This window comes from Indicator indicator, chromosome 37 (assembly GCF_027791375.1).
Source record: "Indicator indicator isolate 239-I01 chromosome 37, UM_Iind_1.1, whole genome shotgun sequence".
Lineage (NCBI taxonomy): Eukaryota > Metazoa > Chordata > Aves > Piciformes > Indicatoridae > Indicator > Indicator indicator.
This window is the reverse complement of record NC_072046.1, coordinates 776,839-793,776: the sequence shown is the minus strand read 5'-3', so window position 1 is coordinate 793,776 and position 16,938 is coordinate 776,839. Positions and strand designations below refer to the sequence as shown.

At 54.2% G+C, this 16,938-nt stretch overlaps 1 protein-coding gene across 3 annotated transcripts in view; it reads left to right on the top strand.

Moving 5' to 3' along the window:
* Positions 1–16,253, top strand: part of IGF2BP1 (insulin like growth factor 2 mRNA binding protein 1) — a 37,248-nt gene extending 20,995 nt beyond the window's left edge. The window contains exons 3-15 of one of the 3 annotated variants that reach the window (XM_054396396.1): positions 4,398–4,446; positions 4,931–4,982; positions 6,343–6,406; positions 8,906–9,187; positions 9,780–9,914; positions 10,749–10,871; positions 11,314–11,449; positions 11,552–11,674; positions 12,504–12,620; positions 13,216–13,290; positions 13,562–13,693; positions 14,058–14,171; positions 16,161–16,253. In XM_054396396.1, coding sequence (XP_054252371.1) covers positions 4,398–4,446; positions 4,931–4,982; positions 6,343–6,406; positions 8,906–9,187; positions 9,780–9,914; positions 10,749–10,871; positions 11,314–11,449; positions 11,552–11,674; positions 12,504–12,620; positions 13,216–13,290; positions 13,562–13,693; positions 14,058–14,171; positions 16,161–16,253 — 1,495 coding nt within the window. Of the gene's footprint in view, positions 1–4,397; positions 4,447–4,930; positions 4,983–6,342; positions 6,407–8,905; positions 9,188–9,779; positions 9,915–10,748; positions 10,872–11,313; positions 11,450–11,551; positions 11,675–12,488; positions 12,621–13,215; positions 13,291–13,561; positions 13,694–14,057; positions 14,172–16,160 lie in introns of all 3 variants that reach the window. The other 2 variants (XM_054396395.1, XM_054396397.1) reach the window with 2 other exon arrangements.
* The last annotated feature ends 685 nt before the right edge of the window (positions 16,254–16,938 follow it).

Here is a 16,938-nt window from a genome sequence, read left to right as displayed (position 1 = left end):
CATTATGGTCTGGGGGCATCAAGGCTTTTTTTTTTTTTTTCCCCCAGCAAGCCCAAGGTGATTCTGGGGAGGGTTTACTGAAAGCATCCAGAGTTTATGAAGGTCTCTCTTTGCCTTCTGGCTTTGCAGGAGAACCAGGGGGCTGCTAGGGGCATTGGCAGGCAGAGTGGGGTCTTAAAAACCCCTTTATCCAAACAGCACCATTGGAGTGGAGCAGGAGAGTGATGCCAGGGTCCATCCCACGACTCCCTCTCCCCTCGGAGCTCTCCACCCTTCCTTCTCCACCCTGATTTTTTTTTTTTTTTTTCTTCTTTCTCAAATCAAAAAAAAAAAAAAAGCCACCAGCACATCAGCAGAAAGCATCCAGATTTACAAACAGACTTCTTTTTTTTTTGTTATTGTTTTTTGTTGTTGTTTTTTACCGGGTCAATCCGTCTGCTCCAGCTCACCCTTAGGATCTGGGAAGCTCCTGCCTTTTGGCATACGATGAGCAGCATCCGTGTGAGCTGTTGCCTTCTCCCGTGGGCTGGAGATGCTGGGGCTGGTCTGGGGCTTCTTTTCCCCCGCTGGGCACGAGCGTTGGTCCTGGCTGGCAGCCGAGGTCGGGCGAGGAGGGAGGAGTCCTCCTGCCTTTGGCACATGGGCGAACAAAAAGCCAGGGAATCGCCGGCTCCCGGAGTTTAGTTCTTTGGAAGTGAAGCTCTGCCTGCTGGGCGTGGAGGGAGGTGGGAGTGGGCAGAGCTGGGGCTGTCGCCTTCGGTGGCATTTTGCCATGAGGATTTAAATCCAGCAGGACCTGCTTGTAGCAAAGCAAAGAGCAGGGTTTATTTATTCATGACTTCCTCTGTCATTTAACCCGGATTCGAGCCGGGGGGGGGCTGCTGCTGGAAGGGGGAGGAAGGTTTCCACCCACTCCATGTCAAGCCCAAAGGGTGACGGATGGGCACCTGCCTCCCTGAGGCAGGATGGGTGCTGATGGAGACGAGTTAAGAATTTGGGGGTGCTGGCTCGTTGCAGGGTCCTGTTCCGTGCAGCTCACTCAGCTGGGCTGAGAAAAGACTCATCTGAGCGTGGCCTCGTGGGGACCCATCGGGGCTGGAGGCTGGTAGGAGCAGCAAATAATCCCAGTGGCGTGGTCACAGCGGGAGGAATTAGCCGTTAATTGACACATTAATAAAAGCCCAGCGATCCCAGCAAGGTGCAGAGCAGCTTCTCACCTTTCCTGACCAGCGTGGGTGCAGGTGATGCTCTGGCTGGGCAGGAGCTCCAGAAAGCTCAGCGGGAGGGAGATGATCTGGGGCTCAGCAGAGGGAGGGAGATCTCCTGGGGCTCAGCAGAGGAAGAGAGATCTCCTGGGGCTCAGCAGAGGGAGAGGGATCTCCTGGGGCTCAGCAGAGGAAGAGAGATCTCCTGGGGCTCAGCAGAGGGAGGGGGATCTCCTGGGGCTCAGCAGAGGGAGGGAGATCTCCTGGGGCTCAGCAGAGGGAGAGGGATCTCCTGGGGCTCAGCAGAGGAAGAGAGATCTCCTGGGGCTCAGTAGAGGGAGAGGGATCTCCTGGGGCTCAGCAGAGGGAGAGGGATCTCCTGGGGCTCAGCAGAGGGAGAGGGATCTCCTGGGGCTCAGTAGAGGGAGGGAGATCTCCTGGGGCTCAGCAGAGGGAGAGGGATCTCCTGGGGCTCAGCAGAGGAAGAGAGATCTCCTGGGGCTCAGCAGAGGGAGGGGGATCTCCTGGGGCTCAGCAGAGGGAGGGGGATCTCCTGGGGCTCAGCAGAGGGAGAGGGATCTCCTGGGGCTCAGCAGAGGGAGGGAGATCTCCTGGGGCTCAGCAGAGGGAGGGATCCTGGGCTCAGAGGGAGGGATCTCCTGGGGCTCAGCAGAGGGAGGGATCTCCTGGGGCTCAGCAGAGGGAGGGAGATCTCCTGGGGCTCAGCAGAGGGAGAGGGATCTCCTGGGGCTCAGCAGAGGGAGGGAGATCTCCTGGGGCTCAGCAGGGGAGGAGATCTCCTGGGGCTCAGCAGAGGGAGGGAGATCTCCTGGGGCTCAGCAGAGGGAGAGGGATCTCCTGGGGCTCAGCAGAGGGAGAGGGATCTCCTGGGGCTCAGCAGGGGGAGGGAGATCTCCTGGGGCTCAGCAGGGGAGGGAGATCTCCTGGGGCTCAGCAGAGGGAGGGAGATCTCCTGGGGCTCAGCAGAGGGAGGGAGATCTCCTGGGGCTCAGCAGAGGGAGGGAGATCTCCTGGGGCTCAGCAGAGGGAGGGAGATCTCCTGGGGCTCAGCAGAGGGAGGGAGATCTCCTGGGGCTCAGCAGAGGGAGACCTCATTCATTCTTTCATTAATGAATGTGTTGGGTGATTTTTCTGAAGGGGTTGGAAAATGAGATGCCACCAACAGAACTGGGGTGTGAGGACACTAAATGGCTCTTTTCTCTCCACAGCACATTCAATTCTGGTCACGTCTGTGCAGAACACTTGCTCTGCTTGGAGCTATCTGGAGAAGTTTCCGTGGTAGGGGTGGGTGGTGGGAGACCTCCAGGGCTTTCCTCTATCACTTCCAAATCCTTTTGACCCTCCCTGGACTAGGACATTCTTTGCATTCTGAATTTCTTCATCTCTCACCCATTGGTTTTGGGATGTGGGATTAGTGTGGAAAGGAGAGATCTGATTTCAGAGCCTGGTGTGCCTGGTCCCCTGCCTTCACTTCCTGCAGCCCCCCATGACCTGCTGTGATTTTTAAGGGCTGAGATGGTTTCTTTTTCCTTGCCCACCTGGTTTGCATCTGTTGTGGTGGCAAAATTGGGTGGTTTGGAGCTTTCTTGGCAGCTGAGCTGGCAGGAGGGATGAAAACCTCATTTTTGATGTGCTTTGTTTTGACTTTAAGAGGGGAAAGCCACCCTGAGTCTTTCCCATCCCTCTGGTCTGAAACGTTGGGGGAGATTTTGGTAGCTTTCTGGGAAGCCTCGGTTCTGGTTTTGTTTGAAGAGCCACCCAAGCAGGTGGAGGGATTTTGATGTGGGTGGGTTTGCAGGGGGAGCAGGGGGGATGCTGGAGGCAGCTGCTTTTACCTCACAGGATGAAGGGGCTGAGGAGGGATCCTCACCTGTGCTGCCCCATCCAAGGGATGGCTCTGGGCAATGCATTGCATGCTGAGAAGATTTCTTCTCGTTGACACATAAGCTGAGCCACCTTCTGAAGTTGTGGAATTAGAAGATAAGGATCTGGAAACTTTTTTTTTTTTTTTTTTTTTTTTCCCCCCTCCTCCCTTGGATTTATTTCATGTGCTCATAAACACTTGGGAGTTTGAAGCCTGGGTCTGTGATGAACAGATCCAAGGATGTTTACCTAGGAGAGTGCTGTCACTGCTAAGCTGCTGCCATGGTCCTGCCATTCATCTTCTTTGGCTTTAGGCATCTTAAAATTCATTGATTTTGGTTATTCCTGAAAGACAGAGGCCAATGAGTGGGGGGAACACACAGAAGCCACCCCTAGGGGGTTGGCATTGCTCCTACTTGGGTTGTACCCTTGAAGCTGCATCCTTCAAAGCCTTGGGCACCTAAAGGTCTCATTGCCTTTAGGTGGAGGCTCTGGGGGTGGCTGGTAGCACACTGGGGTGTTGGTAGCTGTGGTGGTGGCATGGCCATAGCTGCTGGACAAACCCACAGCTGCTCTCAGCTGTCTGCAGCAGCTGCACAGTGAGGGGTGGGCTGGGATGGGAGGGGGACAGCACCCCCAGGGCAAATTTGGCATGGGAATTAAAAAAGGAGTTTCTATTTTGGGAGAAGTAAAGTTAGGAAGAGCCAAAAATGTGAGTGGAGAAGCAGCCAGTGACCATCTCTGGTGGTGGAGCTGGGATTGGGTGTGCCTTGATCTCTCCCCAGTTAAAACTCAGCCAGGTTTTTGGGGTGCAGCAGTGATGCTCCAGCAGGTGCCACCAGCAGTTGGTGGCATCTCAAGGGTCATCCCTTCGTGCCTTTAGTGCAGGAGGGCAGGTTACATGAACACAAAACTCCTTTTTTTTTTTTTTTTTTTGCTTTCTATTCCTTGCATTTAATCTGACAAAAGTCTCTGCCCTTCCAGCCATGCTTTTATGAGGGCTCAGGCCAGCACTGAAGGGTTGTGGGGAGGGAGGGGGTTGGATTTTTGGCTCTTGGGAGATTTTTTTTTTTTTTTTTTTTGACTCTTGGAGAAGCTCCCAGCATCAAGCCAGCACCAACTGGGCTGGATGCAATTAACCAAAAGCCATCAGAAACCCTGGTAGGGTGTGAAAAACGCAAAGCTTGATCAGCTACAGCATCATGCAAAGAGTTCCAACATCAGACAGATGAATTTTGGGCACCAAATCTGCCCTTTTTTTTTTTTTCCTTTTTTTTTTTTTTTTTAACCACTTTTCATTTATTTTAGGAGTCGGAAAATTCAAATCCGGAACATTCCCCCCCAGCTGCGATGGGAGGTAAGAGGAGCAAGCAGAGAAGGGTAGATCAGATTTTAAGGGCTAATCCTCCCCTCCATGTTGCTGCAGTTGGGGTTAAAGTTGGTTTCTCCTCCTCTTTACTAATTAGGTCTAATTACAGCAGCCCCTTGCCTCCATGTGGTCTATTCCCCTTCCATTACAGGAGGAAATGCAGCTGGTAGGAGCAACGTAAGCTCCCCCCACCAAAACTGGCCACCAAGAACAGGGTTCCATGATTTAGCTGTTGTGTGAGGAACAAGAAATGGATCCTTTCTTCCCCACCCATTACCAGGACTTTCCCCTGACTCTCTTTCCCCTGTTGGCTCTGAGGCTCCTTGGGGCAGAAAGGAGTTTCCTTCATCTAACTGCTTGTGAAACCTTAATGCCTAGAGAGCTGCCTTGATTGATTGTGTTTCCCTGGTTTGTCCTGATGATCCCAGTGTGAAAATGGGGTTTCTAATGTTTCTTTGGCTCCTTTTTCCAGGTTCTGGATGGTTTACTAGCCCAGTATGGCACTGTAGAAAACTGCGAGCAAGGTAGGAGTGGAAAAAAAAAAAAAAAAAAAAAGAGGCAAACTTGCTGTTATTGAAGCCCTTTTGTTTGGTTTTTTTTTTTCCTTCTGCCCCAGCTATTTTGGGGGTAGGGAGGAGGCTGAGAAGGGACACATGTCAGCAGAAACCATGGCTGAAGATGTTAAGAGGTCTCAGCCCCAGCCCTTTGCATTTCCTTTCCCTCTTGCTAAAGGACAGGTCCTGTGCAGTGGCTTTGGGCAGCCCCACGTTGGCTGTTCCCCTCCAGTGGGTGCTGGGCCAGCATCATTCCCACCAAGCCTATAGGTACCACCAGTGTCTGCTTCAGGGGAAGGTGCAGGATGATCTCCTGAGGTTGGCTGGGGAGGATCTGTCTCTGTTCAGCAGATGTTTTGGGTTTTTTTTCTCTCAGTCTCTAATGGCAATCAGTTGAGACAGGAGGTTTAATATTACCCTGGGGATGTTTCACGAGAGCAGAGTTACCATAACCCTCCTAGAAATGGAGCTCCTGGGGCTGTCTCCAGGCTCTGGTGAGGGATCACAGCATCCTAGAATGCCAGCATGATAGGGTCTGGAAAGGAACTCTGGAGATCATCCAGTCTGACCACCCTGCTCCAGCAGCTTGCCCAGGAGCACAATGGCCAGGGGAGGCTGGAAGCTCTCCAGACAAGGAGATTCCACAACCTCTCTGGGCAGCCTGCTTCAGGCCTCCAGCACCCTCACACCAAACAAGTTTCTCCTCCTGTTCAGATGGAACCTCCTGGGTTCCAGTTTGTGCCTGTTTCCCCTTGTCCTGTCCCTGGGCACCAGGGAGAAGAGCCTGGCCCCAGCTTTTTGCCTCCTACCACCCTTTAGCTGTTGCTGAGCATTGCTCAGATCCCCTCTGGGGCTGCTCTTCCCTAGGGCTCTCAGCTCTTCCTCCTCACAGAGATGCTCCAGACCCCTCTGTTGGACTCTCTCCACCAGTTCCCTGTCTCTCTTGAACTGGGCAGCCCCAGGTGTGGCCTCGCTAGGGCAGAGTAGAGGGGAAGGAGAACCTCCCTCAACCTGCTGGTCAGACTCTTCTTCATGCACTCAGGCTGGCAGGATGGAGTTGGCTCTGGTGGCTTTGCTGCAGAGCTTGATGACATCTCAGGCTCCTTTACAGGAGGGCTTCTGCTGCCTGGGCTGAGTCCCTGCATGGCCTCAGCCCTTGGACATTCTTCTCCCTTGCAGGAGAAAAATGTTTGTGAATCCTGGGGAGCCTTGGAGGGGACTTGTCCAAGCAAGGACTCATCTGAGGAGGTCTCCCAGGTTTTCAGGGGGGGGGGGCTTGGTGTGAGGCATTGGTGCTTCCTCTCTAACTCCTACCTCTTTGTGCTCACAGTGAACACAGACAGCGAGACAGCCGTCGTCAACGTCACCTACGCCAACCGGGAGCAGACCAGGCAGTAAGTTCTTCCATGGTGTCCCTGGTGGAGCTCAAGCTGTGGCTCCAGCCCCTTCCCTGCTTGCAGAAAACAAAACTTTCCAGTGCTAGGAGTTGAATTAGCCCAGAATTCCTAAGTTTTTGGTTAAAAATGCAGCCAGTCTTTGAGGATGCTCTCCCCCTCTCCCCCTCTCCCCCTCTCCCCCTCTCCCCCTCTCCCCCTCTCCCCCTCCCCCTCTCCCCCTCTCCCCCTCTCCCCCTCTCCCCCTCTCCCCCTCTCCCCCTCTCCCCCTCTCCCCCTCTCCCCCTCTCCCCCTCTCCCCCTCTCCCCCTCTCCCCCTCTCCCCCTTTCCCCCTCTCCCCCTCTCCCCCTCTCCCCCTCTCCCGGACATCCAAGTTTTTAGGCTCTTGTCTGCAGCTCATAGAGTGAAAAAAACAACTTTGTGCTCAATCAAAAGTGGGAGATTTTCTGGCACCTGCATGATTTCAGGAGATACTTGTCCAAGAAAAAAGTAATAATGAGCCCAAATATCATAGGAGCTGGTGTGAAGCTGGCCCCAGGTGTCCTCTCTGGCTGATGGCTGTGTCACTGGGAGACCTGAAGCTCCCTTTCCCATCCTGCCCAGGGAAGGTCAAGCTTTGCACTCCGTGCAAATGGAAATTTGAGTTTTCTTCTCTGTTTATTTTACCTCTGTCTGCCCCAGCAAAGGGCTCTGGAAAGGGGATGGGATCAGCTCTGTCCTTGGAGGGCAGCCTGGGAAGAACGTGGGCACTGATGGAGAAGTTTCTATCTGGGAAGGTCTCCATCACTGAGGTGGGCACATGCCAACTGGTGGCCAGCACAGCCTTGCTGCCATCCCTAGGGATGTCACCTGTGGTCCCTCTGCCAAAGCACCAGCTTCCATATGGCCACCAGCTGATAATCCTCCAGCTGTCAACCCCAAATTTGCTGTGATCCCTGGCATGGCCTCAGCAGATCTTCATGGGGAAGCTGCTCCTAGTTTTACTCTTTGTAATAATGTGGGGCAGGATTCAACCATGGAGCTCCTGGTTTGTCCTCCTGTCCCTTGTCCATCCACACCAGCCCTGCCCTCTGCACCCTGTGAGGTGAAACATTTTGGGTTGCTTTTGCCAGGAAGCACCCAGCAAAAGAGCTTTGTGCAACTAATTCTGCTCTCAGCCCTGCAGCCCTTCTCCTCTGAGGATCCCAGAATCCCAGCGTGGTGGGGATTGAAAGTGACCTCTGGAGGTCATCCAGTCCATCCCCTCTGTTAAGCAGGTTGCACAGGTGGTGTTAGAATCTCTCCAGAGAAGGAGACTCTACCACCTCTCTGAGCAGCCTGCACTTCATCAAGCATCTTTCTCTGGTCCCTTCTGCAGGGATGGGGCTGCTGGCAGGGAAAGTCTCTGCTCAGCCACTGTGAGGGGTTTCTGATTATTGTGGGTTTGGGGTTTTTGCAAGAGCCGAGTCACTGACCACTTTGTGGAGAGCTCCCCTTGGGGTTGTCTCGGTAGGAAGCTGTGGAGAGCAGTGGTCAAAGCTTTGCTCTTGCTGCCAGCTCCACCTATCGACAGCTTTCAGCTCTTGCAGTCCCTCAAGTCCTGCCAGGAAAGGGATGGAGTTGCCAGACTAAAATCAGGAGGAGATGTAGGAATCGCTCCTTGCACCATCCAGTCCTTGCCATGGGTGCTTGGAGAGGTTCCCAGTAAAAATCCTTTTGGTTCATCTGGGCTGGGTGGAAAGACCTGCCAGGTCCCCGTGGTATCTGTGATGTCTCCTCACATCTGTGCTTCCTTTGCTGGCTCTTACTTGACCTTCTTGACTTGACCAGCAGGAGCAGGGAAGTCATTCTGCCCCGGTTCTCTGCACTGGTTAGACCACACCTTGAGTACTGTGTCCAGTTCTGGGCTCCTCAGTTTAAGAAGGACATTGAGAGACCTGAAGGTGTCCAGAGAAGGGCAGCAAGGCTGGGGAGAGCTCTGGAGCACAGCCCTGTGAGGAGAGGCTGAGGGAGCTGGGGATGTTTAGCCTGGAGAAGAGGAGGCTCAGGGGGGACCTCATTGCTGTCCACAACTACCTGAAGGGAGGTTGTAGCCAGGAGGGGTTTGGGCTCTTCTCCCAGGCAACCAGCACCAGAACAAGAGGACACAGTCTCAAGCTGCACCAGGGGAGGTTTAGGCTGGAGGTGAGGAGAAAGTTCTTCACAGAAAGAGTAATTGGCCATGGGATGTGCTGCCCAGGAAGGTGGTGGAGTCACTGTCCCTGGAGATGTTCAGAAAAAGCTTGGATGTGGCACTTGGAGCCATGGTTTAGTTGTCAGGAGGTGTTAGGTAATAAGTTGGACTTGATGATCTCTGAGGTCTTTTCCAGCCTGGTTGATTCGATGGGTCTGTGATGGTTCTGTGATGGGTCTGTGATGGGTCTGTGATGGGTCTGTGATGGGTCTGTGATTCTTGCTGCCACTCAGCATGGAAATATGACAAGGGGAATCCTCCACCCCAACCTCTTCTCCCCTTCCAGAGCCATCATGAAGCTGAATGGCCACCAGCTGGAGAACCACGCTCTGAAGGTCTCCTACATCCCCGACGAGCAGTCCGTGCAAGGAGCGGAGAACGGGCGGCGAGGAGGCTTTGGGGCCCGTGGTGCCCCCAGGCAGGGCTCCCCTGTCACTGCTGGGGCTCCAGTCAAGCAGCAGCCAGTGGATATCCCTCTCCGCCTCCTGGTGCCCACCCAGTACGTGGGAGCCATCATTGGCAAGGAAGGGGCCACCATCAGGAACATCACCAAGCAGACACAGTCCAAGTGAGTCCCTTCCCCACCAGCTTCTTTGTCCATTCTGATTTGAGGCAGGAATTTTTTTTTTTTTTTTGAGAAGTGGCTATTTTGAGGCCCCTCCAGCTCTCCCACATTGCAGAGCAGTGTGTCCAGGAGCCACCTTCTCAAGTCCTGTCCCAGCCAGGCTTTCTTGGCTGCCCTTTCCCACGTGGCTCCCTTTACTGGGGAGGCGGGGGGGCACTTGGGGATTTAGCATGAGCCTGTTGGGCTTCACCCACCTGTTACTGGCATGTGGCTGCAGCTCTTGTTCCCCAAGGAAGGCTTTATCTAAGACATGAAGTAATGGACAACCCCCCCTGTCCCCCAGGCACGTGCTTGTTCCACCACTTAATCACTCGTGGTTGCCTAAAATAAATTGATGCCGATGCCTTATTTGGCTCGCTGTGATCTGAGCTTCTAGCTGCTGGGTCCATGCTGAGGATCAAGCCCACAATTGACTCCTCTCCCCTTCCCTGGGTGCATAGAACCTTGCAGCCTGAGCTGCAGGCAGCTCACGGAGGAGCTGAGAAGCTGCAGAGCTGCTCCTTTCAGCCCCAGCAGCCCTTTGCTGTTCTTGCAGGATCGATGTTCACCGGAAGGAAAACGCTGGAGCTGCAGAGAAAGCCATCAGCATCCACTCCACCCCTGAGGGCTGCTCTGCTGCCTGCAAGATGATTTTGGAGATCATGCAGAAGGAGGCCAAGGACACCAAGACGTAAGTTTCCCCCCCACCCCCCACCCCTGTCTTTCTATGTATGAGTGTCCCATCCATGGATCTTCACTGGGCTGTGGGATCATCCCAACCCCCAGAGCTGGGTGGTGCTCCCAGCCTGGATCAGCAATGGTGTGGCCACCAGGAGCAGGGCAGGGATTGTCCTCCTATACTTGGCACCGGGGAGGCCACATCTTGATTACTGGGTTCAGTTTTGGGCCCCTCATTCCAAGAAGGACGTTGAGGGACTGGAGTGGGTCCAGAGAATGGCAGCTAAGCTGAGGAAGGGTCTGGAGAACAGGGCTGGGGAGGAGCAGATGAAGGAACTGGGGATGTTTAGTCTGGAGAAAAGGAGGCTGAAGGGAGACCTCATTGCTCTGTACAGCTCCCTGAAAGGAGGCTGGAGCCAGGTGGGGCTTGGTCTCTTCTCCCAAGGAACAAGTGATAGAATAAGAGGAAATGGCCTCAAGCTTCTCCAGGGGAGGTTCAGGCTGGACTTGAACAATTTCTGTCCTGCAGGAGTGGTCAGACATTGGAACAAGCTGCCCAGGGAGGCAGTGGAGTCCACATCCCTGGAGGTGTTCAAAACACATGTGGACTTGCTCCTTGGAGCCATGGTTTAGTGGCCATGGTGGTGTTGGGCTGATGGTTGGACTCAGTGACCTTAGAGGTCCAACCTTAATGATTCTGCGATTCTAAATGTGTAGGAGCTTTGGTTCTGGGGGACTCCCGAGCGAGGGGCTTTGATCTTCCCCCAGCCCTCTGTCCCAGATCCCTCCTCTTCTGGCTGCAGTAATCCTTGATGGTGTTTGCTTTTATCCCTGTTCCTCTCTCAAGAGCTGATGAAGTGCCTCTGAAGATCCTGGCCCATAACAACTTCGTGGGACGCCTGATCGGCAAAGAAGGTCGGAACTTGAAGAAGGTGGAGCAGGACACGGAGACAAAAATCACCATCTCCTCGTAAGGCTCCTTTGGGGAACCCAGGGCAGGCCTTCCTCAGCCCAGGGTGGATGAGCAGGGGGTGGGTGATGTGATGAGGGAGGGTGGGCAGAGATGCCTCTCCCAGCTGGGAAGCCAGCTTGTGGTGTGGCTGCTTTACTTCTGAAAGCTCTTGGCCCATCCCTTTGGTGTCCCCTCTCTATCCCTTCATGGTTGTGGAGTCCAGGGCCAGTTGATTTGATGGCTGGGGCTGGGAATTTCCCCTTAAGCCACGTTTTTGGGTGGAAGCAGAGTGGACTTCTCAGTGTAAACATTGATGCTGCTCCCTGGATGGACCCTGCAGTCCCAGCACGCCGTGGCAGTGACGCCCTCTGTCCTCAGGACCCCAACAGAACCCATCAGGAGGACCTGGTGGAGCACTGGTTGGGCAGGGTCTTGGTGCTGACATTGGCTGTCTCATCAGCTTGCAGGACCTGACACTGTACAACCCTGAAAGGACCATCACAGTGAAGGGCTCCATTGAGAACTGCTGCAAGGCAGAGCAGGAGATCATGAAGAAAGTGAGGGAAGCCTACGAGAACGACGTGGCTGCCATGAGCGTGAGTGGGCTTGGGTCCTGTCCTGCCTCTTGGCTCCCAGGAGCTCTCTAGGAGGTTGCCCTGGTAAAAGCAGTGAACATTTCTCTCCTCTCACCCCCCCAGTTGCAATCTCACCTCATTCCTGGCCTTAACCTGGCTGCAGTTGGCCTCTTCCCTGCCTCCTCCAACGCAGTACCTCCTCCACCCAGCAGTGTCTCCGGGGCTGCACCATACAGCTCCTTCATGGTAGGTGAACATCAGGTAGCTCAAACTGCTCCTGCTTCCTGCTCTCAGGGATCTCCCCTGTGGGGAGAAGGTCACAGAATCATTTTGGTTGGATCCTTGCAAATTATCAAGCCCAGCTGCCAGCTCATCACTAAACCATGTCCCTCAGTACCACATCTCCGTGGCTTCAAGGGCTGGGGACTCCACCACTGTCCTAGGCAGCCTGTTCCAGGCCTTGACAACCCTTTTGTGGAATAAATTGTTCCTCATGTCCAACCTAAACCTCCCCTGGTGCATCTTGAGGCCCTTCCCTCATGTTCCTTGGGAGAAGAGAGTGCTCCCAACCTGGCTTCAGCCTCCTGTCAGGGAGCTGTAGAGAACCAGAAGGTCTCTCCTCAGCCTCCTTTTCTCCAGGCTGAACACCCCCAGTTCCCTCAGCTGCCCCTTACCAGCCCAGCTCTCCAGACCCTTCACAGCATCGTTGCCCTTCTCTAGCCCTGCTCCAGCCCCTCAGTGTCCTTGGAGTGAGGAGCCCAAACCCTGACCCCAGGATTCGAGGTTTGGCTTCACCAGTGCCAAATACAGGGGGGACAACCCCTTCTCTGACTTACCCTTGTGATGCTCTGGATCATGCCTTCAACATCTGCTGAAGGCCAGGTCCGGCGCGGGTGCAGGATTCGACCTTTCAAGCTATTTCAAGCGCAAGGGAGAAGCTGCTGAGACCCCGGCGGGGTCTGATGGTGGCTCAGGCCAGCATCTTTGGAAGAGATGTGGGCATCGCTTGGGAGGGAGCTTGGGGCCTCGATCTTTGTGGGGGGATTGAGCCAAGGCTGAGCCTTGTTCCCCGCAGCCTCCAGAGCAGGAGACGGTGCACGTCTTCATCCCCGCGCAGGCGGTCGGGGCCATCATCGGCAAGAAGGGGCAGCACATCAAGCAGCTCTCCCGGTTTGCAAGTGCCTCCATCAAGGTAGGGTTGGCCTGCTCGGCATCCATCCCTCCTCTGCCAGCACCTCCCTGGCTAGGGACCTTTCTGGTGGGGAAAACCAGGAGGTAGGGCTGGGAGGGCGGGGGGCTCAGTCTTACGGTACAGGGGAGGGAGGATGCAGCCTCTGCCCTGCCCATGCTGCTCCCCACCACGGCCAGCATAGGTTCATAGAATGGTTTGGGTTGGAAGGGAGCTTGAAGATCATCCGGTTCCAACCCCACCCCTGCCATGGGCAGGGACACCTCCCACTAGAGCAGGTTGTTCAAGGTCTCATCTGTCCTGGCCTTGAACGCCTCCCTGGGCAACCTGTTCCGGTGTCTCCACACCCTCACTGTCAAGAAATTCCTCCTCATCTCCAGTCTCCACTCTTCCAGCTCAAAGCCATTTCCCCTCACCCTGTCACTCCCAGCCCTTGCCAAAAGTCCTTCCCCAGCTCTCCTGTAGCCCCCTTCAGGTACTGGAAAGCAGCTCTCAGGTCTCCTTGGAGATTTCTCCAGGCTGAACAGCCCCAACTCTCAGCTTGTCCCCATAAGGGAGGTTCTCCAGTCCCCTGACCATCTCTTTCTTCTCCTTCCAGATTGCTCCTCCAGAGACGCCAGACTCCAAAGTCCGCATGGTGGTCATCACTGGTCCTCCAGAAGCTCAGTTCAAGGTTCCTCCTGCACTGCCATCACTGTGGGGCACTGGGGGTGCTCCTCTCTGCCACTCCATGGAGCCAGGAAGGGAGGAGGAGGGTGGTGACCCCAATTTTGAGACCAATATGTGTTTGGGTTAACCCAGCATGAGCACTCCCAGGGGCTGAACTGGTTTGAAACCTCAAGGAACTGGGTCCTAGGGATGGAGACATTGAGCTGGTGGAGACATGACCAGGGGGTAGGACGTTTTTGGATGGTGCCTGACACTGTTCTCCCTCCTCTTGGCAGGCACAGGGCAGGATTTATGGGAAGCTGAAGGAGGAAAACTTCTTTGGACCCAAGGAAGAAGTGAAGCTGGAGACTCACATCCGGGTGCCTGCCTCAGCAGCGGGCAGGGTCATTGGCAAAGGGGGCAAAACCGTAAGCAGAAGCAGTGCTTGGCTAAGGGTTGGGAGCACCACGGGCTGGGGACAACCCTGGGAGGGTGGCAGCTTGGTGCTACAGCCTGGGGACATCCCAGGGGCAAGTGTCACAGGGTGTTAGGGGTTGGAAGGGACCTCTGGAGATCTTCGAGTCCAACCCCGCTGCCGGAGCAGGGCCATGGAATCTAGTGCAGGTCACACAGGAACACATCCAGACAAGTCTCCAGAGAAGGAGACTTCCACAACCTCTCTGGGCAGCCTGCTCCAGTGCTCTGGCACCCAGGGAGCTGGGCAGGGATTTCCTGGAGGGGTTGCTGCTCCCTGCACGAAGTGACAGGGTGGTCACTGCCCCTTCCCCACAGGTCAATGAGCTGCAGAACCTGACGGCAGCAGAGGTAGTGGTGCCACGGGACCAGACCCCTGATGAGAACGAGCAGGTCATCGTGAAGATCATTGGGCACTTCTATGCCAGCCAGGTATGGCCCCAGCAGCTCCTGGTGGATTCCCTGGTGGCTTCTGTGGGGGTGTGTCCACATGGGTATAGACTGACAGAATCATTCTGTAAGGTCATGGAGTCCAGCCATCAGCACAACACCACCACGGACATTAAACGTGTCCTGGACCTCCATCTCCAGGGATAGTGACTCCATCACTGCCCTGGGCAGCTTGTTCCAATTCCTGACCACTCTTTCATTAAAGAATTTTTTCTTCATGTCCATCCTAAACTTCCCCTGGTGCAGCTTGAGGCCATTTCCTCTCATTCTATCACTTGTTCCTTTGGGAGGAGAGACCAAGCCCCACCTGGCTCCAGCCTCCTCTCAAGGAGCTGCAGAGAGCAATGAGGTCTCCTTTCAGCCTCCTTTCCTCCAGGCTGAACACCCCCAGTTCCCTCAGCTGCTCCTCCCCAGCCCTGTTCTCCAGACCCTTCCCCAGCTTTGTTGCCCTTTTCTGGACCCTCTCCAGCCCCTCAAAGCCCTTCTTGGAGTGAGACCCCCAAAACTGAACCCAGTACTCAAGGTGCAGCCTCACCAGTGCTGAGTCCAGGGGGACAATCCCTGCCCAGCTCCTGCTGGCCACACCATTGCTGATCCAGGCCAGGCTGCTGGTGGCCTCCTTGGCCACCTGAGCACACCCTGACTCATCTTCAGCTGCTGTCAGCCAGCAACCCTAAGGTCCTTTTCTGCTGGGCAGTTTTCCAGCCACTCTGTCCCGAGCCTGGAGCATTTCCTGCTGTGGAAGATTTTTTTCCATGCCTGGCTGGTGATGTTGCAGAAGTAGGTGATGGTGATGGTGAGCTGTGCCTCCTGCTGTAGGTGATGGTGAGGGAGCTGTGGGAGTGTGTGCACAGGCAGAGTGTGACCTCCCAAATCAAACTTCTGGAGGAAAGCACACAAAAAAAACTGGGGCAGGAAGCAATTTCATAGAATCCCAGAATGGTTTGGGCTGGAAGGGATCTTTCTGCACTTGCTCTGCTTTGCTTTTAAACCAATCAAAATCAATTCCAACCCAACAAAAAACTCAAACCCAAGCACCCCACCCCCCAAAAAAACCCCAACCCCCAACTCTTGGTTACTGAATTCTCCAAAAAGAAGAAAATTCCAAACTCTATCAAGCCTAGGTGGTAGAAACCAGCAGGGACAGGGAGGGGAACCACCTAGATGAGGTAAAAAAGAAAAGTAATTGCAGGTAAAAAACAAAAAGAGAATTAAATCACCTTCAGCTGTTTGCCTGCAACTTTGGGTTCCTGATCCTTCCCTAGAAACCACTCCAAACAGAACTAGAAATTCCAGAGCCTTATTTTTGGTTCTGGCACTGATTAACTACCTGCCCCTAACCTTCCCCCACACCCCCACTTGCTCTGCTTTGCTTTTAAACCAATCAAAATCAATTCCAACCCAACCCCTAATGCCCAGCATCCAAAATCTAGGTCAGAGGCAGTTGCTTTGCAATATTTACAATGGATTTGCAGAGATTCCCAGAACGGAATTGGGTTGGAAGGGACCTGAAGGATCATCCAGTTCCAACCCCCCTGCCATGGGCAGGGACACCTCCCACCAGCCCAGGTTGCTCAAGGTCTCATCCAGCCTGGCCATGAACACTTCAGGGAGGGGGCAGCCACAGCCTCCCTGGGCAGCCTGTTCCAGTGTCTCCCCAACCTCACTGGAATGAATTTCTTCCCTTTTTCCTCTGCTTTGACTCCACACAAAGCCCTTGGACGCTCCTTAAACCGCAGGGCCAGGAGCATGATCCTGGTTATCCCAAGCCATCCACAGCCTCCCTGGGGCAACCTGTTCCAGTGTCTCCTCAACCTCACTGGAAAGAATTTCTTCCTGATATCTTCTAGTTCCAGGAGCTATCCAGGAGCCTCCACCCAACCCTGCTGCCTGCTTGCAGGCTGCTCTAAAGCGTTCAAAGCCCTTTCCCCTCCGCTCCTTTCCCTCTTCCATTTCCTCTTCTCTTCCCAGATGGCTCAGCGCAAAATCCGAGACATCCTGGCTCAGGTGAAGCAGCAGCACCAGAAGGGACAGTGTGGCCAAACACAAGCACGGAGGAAATGATGAGAGCAGGAACCCAAGAGCACTGTGAAACATGGACCCCAGCCCCTGCTGGGCCTTTTTAGAGTGCCTGGGAATCAGTTACCATAGACCAGATGCTCAACTTTTTCATTGACCAAGATTCAAAAGGCAGTTTGATTGGCTTCCGAGGTAGATGGATAGGGTGGAAAAAAAAAACAAACCAACCCCAAACCCAACAAAAAAACACCAAAAAACCTACCAAAAATTCAAATAAACCCCAAAGCAAGCCCCCAATCCCCCTCTCCCCCCTAAAAAAAAATCCCTGAAATTGGGTCAGGTGTAGCTCCATGTGCCAGGACACACTTAAATGAAGTGAGAGGTAGTGCCCAAGCCAGCACTGGGTGCCTGGGGACGATGGCATGGCAAAGCCAAGGCCACCACAAGGCTGGCTCCCCTCAGGTGGATGGGTGCAGGATTTGTCCTCCTCATTGAAGTAGCATTTCAGGTCCCATCCCAAGCTTAGGTTGCATCTCCCCAACCTCTCCATCCTTCCATTCCTCCCTCTTTGTGGCTGGAGGATGTTCCCAGAGCCATATGAAGGCTTTTTTTTTTTTTTTTTGGAGCATCTCAGTTGGATTTATTGATCTCTTTTAGTGGTATATTTCTTTTGGGTTTTTTCTTTTCCTCTTTGATTTTTTTTTTTTTTTGGGGGGGGGAGGATGAATCC